This window comes from Prionailurus viverrinus, chromosome B3 (genome assembly GCF_022837055.1).
Source record: "Prionailurus viverrinus isolate Anna chromosome B3, UM_Priviv_1.0, whole genome shotgun sequence".
Lineage (NCBI taxonomy): Eukaryota > Metazoa > Chordata > Mammalia > Carnivora > Felidae > Prionailurus > Prionailurus viverrinus.
The window spans coordinates 113977661-113989190 of record NC_062566.1 but is presented as its reverse complement, the minus strand read 5'-3'; the positions used below and the strand labels follow the sequence as shown (position 1 = coordinate 113989190).

The 11530-nt window shown below is 44.6% G+C and overlaps 1 protein-coding gene across 2 annotated transcripts in view; it reads left to right on the top strand.

Annotated features, from left to right (window-relative positions):
- Positions 1–939: 939 nt before the first annotated feature.
- The window catches only part of ZFYVE1 (zinc finger FYVE-type containing 1), a 54030-nt gene continuing 43439 nt past the window's right edge, over positions 940–11530 (top strand). For both annotated transcript variants that reach the window (XR_007153426.1, XM_047864665.1), the window contains exons 1-2: positions 940–1172; positions 2531–3452. Coding sequence is in view for 1 of the 2 variants with exons in the window: in XM_047864665.1 (XP_047720621.1) it covers positions 2970–3452 (483 nt within the window). In the remaining variant the exon portion in view is untranslated. The remainder of the gene's footprint in view (positions 1173–2530; positions 3453–11530) is intronic.

Sequence of the window (11530 nt, the reverse complement as noted above, 5' to 3'; positions counted from 1 at the left end):
ATCAAGGTAGAATCATAGAATGTTAGAATTGGCAGAGCTTTCATTATTGACCCAGTGCAATTCCTTCATTTCATGGAGAGGTTGAGTGACTTACCCATTAGCTTTCTAGAACAAGCAAGCACTCAGTCTTCCCATCTCAGACCGGTGCTCATTTCATCATATCATGCTTTCTTTCAGTGTTGTTCCAAGAAACAAACGGAGATAAAAAAAAAAAAAAAAAGGAAACAAACAAATAAACCCCAAAGTGAAAGCACTGAACAAATATATGGCTTTCTATAAAAAAGCCCGATAACAGTGTTGACCATTAGCCTGCACCGTAGTCCACAAGCTTGTCTGAAAATGTACCCCGTCTAGCTTAAGGATGATTTAAAATCCAGAAGCTCTAAAACTATGTAAGAAAACGTCAAAAAAGTGAAAGGTAAGGAAAATAAATAATATTTGGCTTGAAGAATACTCATAAGGGAAAACAAAATTCCAAGAGTACTTATATTCTTTTATCAATTCTTTCTGGTCTTCTCCTAATTTGTGCAAGGTGAAATTAGGGAAGAGGAGACTGCTTGTTTTTACACATTTCTGAAGGAATGGTGTGCAACACCGGTTACTTGAAATCGAATTATTTGCCTCAACTACACAACACATTACATCAGTCATCTAATTTAGCGCCATTCCCTCTCCGGCCACTACCCAAAACAACGCGCTGATACCTTCGAACACCGCAGTCGATGCAAAAACTCCAAGTCCCGAAATACTCGACGGCCTGTCTTCACCACCTCCTCACAAGAGCACTCTGTTTGGTATTGGGAGTTGTAGTCATTCAGAGCCTTCCCTTCCGAGACGTGGGGGAGGATTCACGTCCGCGGAACTACACTTCCCAGGAAGCTGTGCGCGCCCTTCTCCACCCTCGCGGGAGTCGGACTCCACCCCCTCCCGTTCGTCCCTCCCTGGGCTGCACTGCTCACGCCTTCCTGTTAGTCCGAGCTGGGAGAAGTTCACTCCGATCAGCTGATCCCAACTGACAACAGGAGAGGAGGAAGCCCGGGAGGCAGCGAAGGAGGAGGGGGGCGGAGATGGAGATGAAGATGGATCCACCGGTGCCCTGAGGAACAGCCCCCGCCCCCGCCGGCGCACCGCGGTCCCCCGACGCCGCCTCGCTGCTGCCGAGCTGCTCCGTGGTGGGGTTCCCGGGCAGCCGCGGCGGGGAGGGAAGGGCACGGCCCTGCGGCGGGCGAACGATAGTCCTGGAGCTCCGGCTGCCCCCGGGGCGGGGGGGGGGGGGTGCGGGTGCGGCTGGGGTGGGGGTGGGGTGGTATAAACAATAGATTCGGCTCTGGCCTCTGCTAGCGTGGAGGGGAGATTTTGGGGGACCTTCTTTGTTCAGACTCTGCTCCTGCCCCTCGGGTTGTGGTGGTGTTGCCCGGGAGGAAGGAAGGGTGAGGAATCCCCGGCTCGAGAGAGGTGTCGAGGTGGGGGCCCGAGTGGGCAGATTGTTTGCTTGGCCGGCTGGTCCGGCGGTGAGGTGTTCTTTCGAAGGTTGATTTTCTATTTTTCTAAATTTCTCTGACAGATTTTGATTTTCGTTTCCGTTGTGGAGGCTGGTTGGCCATGCCTGAGGTTAGGGTGTAAATAAGGTCTCCTAGTCACTCTCTTCTCCTTCCTTGTTTATCCAAAAATAAGATTGATAGATTGATTACTACAGGGTGGAGTATTTGTGAGGAGGGCTTTACGTTTCGTTGGTGCATTAGAATGGAGGTCAAGGCTAAAGGGGGGTTTAGAATGTAATTGTAGAAGTGACAAAAGCCTCTTCCCTGCCCCAGTTATCCTTTCTTTTTCTTTTTCCTTTTTGAAGTTATTTTTAAGTTAGTTTTTGAGTGACAAAGAGAGAAATTATTTGTTTTAACTCACTGCAGGCCTGGCTTTGCAGTGGGCTGTAGAGGAGGAATTCTGTCTCCTGTTGCTCCCTTTTTTTTTTTTGCAGTTAGAGAAGGGACAAAAGGAAGTATAATAATTGCGTTTTATTGTTTTTAAATATGACACGGTGACTTTTGTTTCCAGGCTGACAGTCCTTAATAGACATCTGTCTAGAGTTGAAACAACCTAACTAGATCTGCCAAAGACTTTGTGGAGCCAGAGTCTATATTATCATTTCTTTAGCTTTTTACAGGCCTCTTTATCCACCTCACAATTGTGTGCTGCAGGTTGGGGGACTGCAAAGGGTTGTCCCTCCAAGGACTTTTTGCTTAATGATTTTGGTTCTGAATTTAATTAATAACTGGACGAACAGAGAATTTCAGTCTGAGAATTAAAGCGGCAAAGTCTCTGAAATTAGGGATAGTGGCTGTTTTCCAAAGGGGGAGCCTTGCCTGTGATTTTGAGATGAAATTTCGAGGATCAGAAAGAGCCGGTGTAAGCGTTACAAGCAAGAATGAGATTTCTGTCAGGAGTTTTGGCCTCTTATTTAATCACTTTTTTTTTTTTTTAAGGTGCACTTCTGTTTTTAGATTAGTGAAATCCTTTTCCTTCCTCTATTTAGGTATCCCCTGAAATATTGACTTGAGGTTGGATTATATTGCAAAGCTCCTGACCACTCTGTCACTATACCAAAACCTCGTGGCCGAGGCCCAAGTGATGAGCCCACCTCGGTGAACCCATCGGATCTCTTTCAGATAGCCCGAAGAGATCCTTCCAGGCTTGCACTTTACAGACGGATAACACCATCAAACCAAATCAACGTTGCTGCTGATACAGGAATCTTGGAGGCAGAAGATTAAAAATTGGAACGTTTGTGAGCGTGTGAAGAATTCTGATAGGACCCCAGAGGTTTTTTGTTTGTTTGTTTGTTTGTTTGTTTTTAAGGCGTGCAGAACGCCGTGAAGGTTCTGTGCAGGCTTCAGACCCAAAGCCTTGGTCTTCACTGCTGGGGAAAGCCCAGTGACGGTGACGTTGTGGGTGATTTCCTTACCGATCCGAGTATGAGTGCCCAGACTTGCCCGGCAGACAAGGGCCTGAATCCGGGGCTGATGTGCCAGGAAAGTTATGCCTGCAGTGGGGCTGACGAGGCGGTCTTTGAGTGTGATGAGTGCTGTAGTCTGCAGTGTCTCCGCTGCGAGGAGGAGCTCCATCGGCAGGAGCGCCTGCGAAACCACGAGCGGATAAGACTCAAACCTGGCCATGTCCCTTACTGCGACCCCTGCAAGGGTCCCAATGGGCATTCACCAGGTGTGAGGCAGAGGGCAGCCGTGAGGTGCCAGACCTGTAAAATCAACTTGTGCCTGGAGTGCCAGAAGAGGACTCATTCTGGGGGTAACAAAAGGAGACACCCCGTTACTGTGTACCATGTCGCTAAGGTCCAGGGGTTACTGGAGGAAGAAGAGCTGGATGAGGAGACCAGGAGGAAGAAGATGACCGAGAAGGTTGTGAGTTTCCTCCTAGTAGATGAAAATGAAGAAATTCAGGTAAGCCTGTGGGTGAAGCCCATGGGATTCATGTGGTCGTGGGGCAGATCTCTTGTTGGAAGGCGCCTCTCAAAAGGGAATTCCGAGAAGAGCTCCCCTTTTTAATCATTAAAGGGGGAGACCCCTGAAAGCTTAAAATTACAGGGTGTCAGATTAGTTTCTTACCGGTTGTGTGACCTTGGGCTGAATTACTTTATCTCTTAGCCTTAGTTTTGTCGTCTATAAATTGAAGACCGTGCCTGCTTTGGGCTGGTGTGAGGATGTAATGGCACCATGTTTGTTGAGCCTGTTGCATAATAAATGCTCAGAATATGGTAGCTGTTATTGTTATTAGGGCGATTATGGGGAAGACCTTATTTAGATCAGCTTTCTGAATGAGAGCACTTGGCAAGTTGTGAATAAATGTGAATGATGAGGGGCTGTGTGTGCAGGGCAGGAGACATAGCGGGTCCCCCGGGAGTGCGAGGCAGTAAGTCATAGGCTTGCTATCTCAATTTAGAGAGGCGGGTCTTCAAAAAGTGGCCTCTGATAAGGATAGTATTTTGTTCAGATGGCCTCTTCATGTATAGGCTGATCGGGAAAACCCAGTGAGGGCACCTGCCATTACAGAAGGACTGGAGCATATTTGATTTCATTCCAAGTTGGGGGGGGGAGGGTAGTGTGTGATGGGAGCAAGCTGGGCAAATGATGGCGTGTCACAGTGAGGGGTGACTCGGGAAGGGTGGTATAACGTTTATACTTTCCAGTGGAGGCATTGTGATGTCTATACTTTTGGGTGAAGCCTGCTTGAATTCATCCGAGCTTCACCACTCGGTGGCGGTGTAACCATGGACAGTTATTTCAGCTTTGTGCCTCAGTTTCCTCTGTACTTCACAGTAGTAGTTGAGAAGATTCAAAGAGATTAAGGAATGGGAATGGAAGGGCCCTCATCACAGGGCCTGGCACATAGTGCCCAGGAGCAGTTCGTTGTTTCTGTCAACGTCATGGGGTATTTGTGGTACATCGACTCCATACTTTGAGCAGTGATGACTCCTCAAGTCACCAGGTTGGAGGAGACCCTACGTGAGTTGCTGCTTGACAACTTTCCAGTTACCCACTAAACATTTTTCAGCTCTGTCTTTTTGCTCCTTGGTAAGATTATGGAAATGCATTACATCATGATTCCATTGTCAGCTAAATACTTTGCTAACACAGACTTCTTTATTGGCTGAGAGGAGCTAATGGAGTTATGGAAGAGTGACCCAGATCCCATCCTGCCTCCCTTGTTAGCAATAATGTCTTCATTTATGGTTATGCTCTAATTGGGTGACAGTTGGACTAAATATTTTATAAATGGAACACTTGGACTTGGATGATTCTTGTTGGTTTTGCCACCAGTTCAGCCTTTGGAAAGTCATACTTTGGATTGCCGTTGCTTTTTAAGATGAGAGGAAGACTTAGGATGAACCAGTAACCGTCATTATTGTGTTGGCACCAAAAAAGAATATTTTTTGAGGGGAGGAGGGTGTGTATTTTGTTTTTCTTTTTGTGGCTTTGATACATGTTCCTGAGTATAGAATTAGAGAATTAGGAAAATGTAATGAAGAAGACAAATCCAATTACCCAAAGATACTTGTCCATCTTTTTTTTCTTGCAGTGTGTAATAAAGTATGTAATTGTGTTTTTGTAAAGATTTCTCCTGCTTTTCCTTCCTTCTTAAACACTGACCACTTCCCAAGAAGTAACGGTTTCTTAAGCACAAGCAGCGCTGGTTGGGACTAATGGATTAGACGTAGAATTTATTCTTTTTAGGTAGTGATTTGTTCTCTGAGTCACAAGTGGAAAAATACTTTGAGAGAATGTGTGGTTCTGTTTTCTTAGGTGAATGTCCAAAACAATTGGGTGATTGTCTAATACAAATCTAGATTATAAATTCAGCCAGAATGTGAACTCCTGGAGGGCAGGACTGTGTCCTATGCCCTGTAGCATGTACAATGGTGGGCACATTGTCAGTGCATAAATACTTGCTGATAGGTTGGTGATGTCACAACTCAACTTCAGTTTCTTAAAAATGGGTACCATGCAGATACCTAGTTAAAACCTAAAATAACAGAAAAGGGCATGTGATGGCAAGAGTTTTCCCCTCCTGTTCCATCCCCTTAGTCTCTTTTCTTGGAACAACCACCGTGAACAGGGAACTACATGCATGCCCTTTTAGAAGTTTTTAAAATGTACTTATGAACATATATATATATATATATCCTTTTTATTTTTATTAAATTTTTTTTTAATCTTTATTTTTGAGAGAGAGACAGCGTGTGAGCAGGGGAGGAGCAGAGAGAGAGAGAGGGAGACACAGAATCTGAAGCAGGCTCCAGGCTCTGAGCTGTCAGCACAGAGCCCAACGTGGGGCTCGAACTCATGAACTATGAGATCATGACCTGAGCCGAAGTCGGATGCTCAAATCTGACTGAGCCACCCAGGCGCCCCTGTATCCTTTGTATTTTTAAACAGAAATGGAACCTAATATTCTCAATATTCTCCTAATATTCTGTCCTTGAGCTTTTTTTTTTTAATTAGAGGATACATCTTGTAGATTTATCAGTACATTTTATAAGCTCATTATTTAAAGGCTGCCTACTATGTTGCTGAGTGGATTTTCTATAATTTTAGCCTGTTAGTGGATATTTGAGTAATTACAAACAAAGATGTGTTGAATATCCCTGTGAATCTTTTTAGAAATGGAATCTCTTTGTCAAATGACGTGTGCCTTTTAAATTTAGATAGATATTACCAAATTTCCTAACCTCATTTTTTTTTAGCCTCTGAAGTACTTCAGTGCAGTCCTCTGGGTTCTGATCTTGACTCCTAAGAGCTAAAATGTAAAGAGCTCTTACTATCGCTGTTAGGAACCGTTCTTAGCACTTTACACGCATGAGCTCATTTAATCCTGTTTATAACTATGTATTAGTTTCTTATTGCTGCTGTAGCAAATTTCCACACATTTAGTGGCTTAAAACACAAATGTATTTTCTTATCGCTCGGAGGTCAGAAGTCCTAAAATGGGTCTATAGTTGTGTTTCTTGTGGGACTCTAGGAGTATTTCCTGGTCTTTCTAGCTTCAGGAAGCTTCCCGTATTCTTTGGCTTATGACCCCATCATCTGGCTTCAAAGACAGCAATGTACCATCTTCCAATCCCTCTCTCTGTCATTCTGCTTCTGTTGTCATATCTTCTTCTGGGTCTGTGGCCCTCTTGCCTTTCTTGTACAAAGACACTTTGATTATGTTGGACCCACTTGGATAATCCAGCGTCGTTTCTTGCTCTCAAGGTTTTTAATTCAGTCTCATCTGCAAAGTTCTTTTGCCACATAAATGGACCCCATTCGCAGGTTTCAGGGATTAGGATGTGGATATCTTTGAGGAGGGGCTGCAATTTCAGCCTACCACACCCTATGAAGGAAGTTGTAGTCAGTTTGGGCTGCTCTATGTGATAAAATACCATATATCATTATATTACATACCATTGGGTAGTGTATAAGCAACAGAAGTTTATTTCTTGCAGTTCTGCAGTCTGGGAAGTCAAGATCAAGGTGCTGGTAGCAGATTTGGTGTCTGGTGATGACTTGCTTCCTGATTCATAGACAGCCATCTTATCTTCTCCCTGTGTCCTCAGATGGTAGAAGGGAGTTCTAGAATCTCTTTAATAAGGGCACTAATCTTACTCATACGGACTCCGCTTCATGACCTAATCACTTCCCAAAGGCCTCACCTCCCGATACCATCACGTTAGGGGTTAGATTTCAACATGAATTTTGGGGGGGGGACACAAAACATTTCATCTATAGCATTGGGTTTTATAGGTGAGGACACTGACGCACAGAGAGATGAAGTAACTTGTCTGGATCGAGTTACAGTAAGTGGCAGAGGATTTGAACACAAGCGTCTGGGGGTGCCTGGGTGGCTCAGTCGGTTAAGCGTCCGACTTTGGCTCAGGTCATGATCTTACGGTTTGTGGGTTCGAGCCCCGCGTCTGGCTCTGTGCTGACAGCTCAGAGCCTAGAGCCTGCTTCGGATTCTGTGTCTCCCTCTCTCTCTCTACCTGCCCGACCCCCCGCCCCCACTCTCTCTCTCTCAAAAATAAATAAAATGTTAAAAAAATTAAAAAAAAAAAAACCACAAAAACACAAGCGTCTGGCTCTAAAATCCTTGGTCTAACTCTGACCCTCTTGTTTCTGACCAAGTCGGTGAAGCTTTCTGATGAAGCTTTATATGGCCAGTAGCATCAGCTCACCGATTCCTCAGGGCTGCCGTGAGGAGCAAATAAAGCAAAGCCCGATATAAATGTAAGACAGTGTTATTGAAGAACTGTTTACTCACAGTGGTAAGGATTCTATGAGTTAGGCCCCGTCTTTGTTTTTCATTTTATGTTTCTGGCATTTGTGGGTTTTGGCCATTTTCAGTTTAGTACATAGGAATTATTTTAGAAGCTTGTAGGCTGTAACTTATGTGTGGTTTCCTCAAATTCTATGGCCCTGGAGTCCCCTAAGGTTTGTTGCTTGTGCTTTGAGTATTATTCGGTTCCTTTTCGAAACGAAAAAGTTCCTTGTAGGAGTGAGAATTCTAGCATTACCTTGTCATTTGGGTGTGTACTATAGTGGTAAATTTGAGGAGAGACTGACTTTTGGTGTCAAGCAAGACTTCATCTTTGGCTTTTAAACGGGTACATTTAGTCTGTTAGCCAAAAGCATTCATTAATTCCTCGCATTTATTAAGCACATATTATGTGCCAGGTACTTTCTAGGTTCCAGGGAAGCATGGGTAATAAGATTTGGTCCATGCTCTCATAGACTTACCATTTAAGTGGGGAAAGCAGAGTTCACACATGTAAAACACATAAAAGATGGCTCAGGTGTATTATTAATATTATTATCTTTAAATTATTTTATTTATTGGAGTGCCTGGGTGGCTCAGTTGGGTAAGTGTCCAACTCTTGATTTCGGCTCAGGGCATGATCTTACGGTTGATGAGATCGAGCCCCATGTCAGGCTCTGTGCTGACAGTGCAGGGCCTGCTTGGGACTCTCTGTCTCTTCCCGCCACCCCTCCTCTACTCATGCTATCGCTGCCTCTCTCAAAATAGATAAATAAATTTTAATTATTTTTTAAAGTTTATTTATCTATTTTGAGAGAGGCAGAGGTAGCGTGAGTGGGTGAGGGGCAGAGAGAGAGAAGACAGAGAATCCCAAGCAGGCTCCGTGCTGCCAGAGCAGAGCCTGATGCAGGGCCTGAGCTTATGAAACTGTGAGATCATGGCCTGCTCTGAAACCAAGAGCCCGATGCTTAACCTACTGAGCCACTCAGGCACCCCTCAGATGTAGTATTATTAAGCAAGAGTGATTTGGAAGCTACTTGTGCAGGATGGTCAGGGAAGCTTTTATTGTAGAGGTTACTTTTAAGCACAGATCTGATGGATAATACTACCTGGGGAAATAGCTCTCTGGACAGAGGGCAATGAGAACAGAAAGAAGGTGTATGTCATGTTTGTGGTATAGGAAGAAAGTCGCTGTGGCTGGAGGGAGCTGGCAGAGTATAAGGGAACGGGTTCCACACGACGTGGGGCCTTGCAGGCCGTAGGAAAAAGTGTGGTTGTTACGTGTGTTGGGAAGCACCAGACTGCTTTCTGGTAGAAAGTCTCATGATCTGATAGACATTTTCAAGAAGTGGCTTCAGTGTGAAGGCTAGATTGTAATGAATGTAGTGGGGCGAGAGGAAAAGAAGGGAGACCACTTAGGCCACTGCAGAAGATGAGGTGAGAGGTGGCTTCGATTCGGTGTCACCAAAATCACTGGGGAGATGGAAAGGCACGATGAGAGCTTCTGGGTTGGTGAACACATGGACACTGGGGAGAGTTGTATGTATGGAGGGGGCATGGAAGCTTCTCGTGTTTTCCCCATACCTTTCGCAATGCATCTCTCCATCTGGCTGTAGATTTGTATCTTTTATCATATCCTTTAATAAACTGGTAAGTATTAAAAAAAAGACATTGATGGATTTGGGACTAAGTTTGGATATAAAACAGGAATGCTGTTATAGAGTAGAGAGTGAGGAATGACCACCCTCAGTGGTGACTCCTTGGCATTTGGTTTGTGCAGATCACACCCTGGATTTTATTGATTTGTTAAAACTAAAAGACTTTAAGAACCAGTTCATACAATGAAGAGTTAAATTAGTGTCATTTGGTTTTATTTAACTCAGTGGTTCTCAACGGGGAGTGATTTTGCTCTCCCTGCAGTCATGTGGTAATGTTGAGAGACATCTTTGGTTGTCATGATTGGGGCATGTGCCACTGGCTAATGGGTAGAGGCCAGGGTGTTGGTAAATATCTTACAATACATAGGGTAGCTGTCCCCCCCCCCCCCCCCCCCACCCCCCCCCCCCCCCCCCACCAAATAGTGATCTGGTACAAAATGTCAGTTGTGCTGCAATTGAGAAACTGATCTAAAGGATGCAGGTTTGGTCTAATAGGAGATCTGCATTCTGGTGACGTGGAAAACATATCAGGGACAAAAATTTAACATATACACTAGTTTTTCCTCCCTCTCTTGGTTCTGTTTGCTCCCCAGAAGTAATCTAGCTGAAATCAGTATTTTATTTTGGCATACTTGCAACCTCTCTCATGAAATGGTTAGATTTTCTTCTGTGTTGTTGTCCTTGATTTTTCTAGGCCTCAGTAGAACTATGCTAGGAAAACCAGAGGACTTTCAGGTCCATTATTTAGAGTCCATAATAAGTAAACGATTCACACTGACAAATCAATCCCCAAGCTCTTGAACTTAGAGACAACACCCTTCTCAAACAACTCAAAGGTTAGAAGAATAAAGTTCTAACAATGGGAGTTCTTAGTGGAAGAAGAGAATGGTATTTTCCTATCTGTTGCGTCTTGTGAGGGATTCAGACATCCTGTGTGAATAACCACCCCATTCTCTTCTTTGTCCCTTTTCTACAAACTTCCTGTGACTGTCTTCTTTCCAAGAAAGTAGAGCAACAAACTGATGAGAAATTTCACTTGTTGTCCCTTTGTGCTGACTGACCCCCGAGTGGGACATTAGGAGAGCCAAGGAGCTTTTTGTGCCAAAGACTCTTCAAGTTAGGTCCCCTCATGCTGAGCACACAAGGTGATAAGGAAGCCCGGTGACCCAGGAGCGGTCAGTGAGAAGCTAAGAAGTGTTCGCTGGGGCAGGTCTTCCTTGACTCAGAGATACGCAGTCTGGACCCACTCTGAAGTGGAAGGCCACAGTGAGCCCTCTTCATTCCTTCTTCAGCACAGTGGTAGACTTCCTCTCTTCGGAGACCGTTCCTTTAAGAAGACCCATCACGTTGTTTGGCTGCTTCACTTGTTTACAATCCCAGAATAGTGTGGCTCAAAATACTGGGACTTGGCTTTTTTTTTTTTTTTTTTTTTTAATTGGCTAAAAGAGACATTATTCTTGTGAGATTCTGGAATGGAAAATAGCAGAGGATGTTTTCATACTGTATGGGAATCCTTGACCATAAGTTGGCTGTGCTGGTCTGCTCCACTTTTGTGCTCCTTCTTGGACTTCATCTGCTAGAGACCCTTGTGGCCCTGTCCTCTGTTTCCCGGTTTATAGGGTACCTTGCTGGGGCTTGGTCAGCTTTCAGATAGGCTGGCAGAAACACCTGAGGACTTAATTCTGGCCACCAGTTCATGAACCAGGGGAATCGATCTAATTTGTGGACCTTCCCCATTTTTGCTCTGCAGATGGCCAAACCATTACAAAGTAAGGACTAATTTTGATGCTGTGGCTGGTTGGCCCTTCGGCAAGTTCTGGTCGGTACTTGAATATATATGCTACAATATTAATCCTTGGGTGCCATATGAGAAAATAACAGATCTGCTTAGGAGCTGACTGTCACAATCATAAGCAGTAATTGAGTAGCACGGGCTCCCTCCCCCATCACTGCTCTTTACTCTCAGAAACCCAAGTGAAAAAAGCCCCTTTTGCTTGGTAAAAGCCCCTTTGCTTAGTAGTAGAGGGAAAGCATTGTGTAGAATTACTGGGAAATGCAGGGTTGAGGAT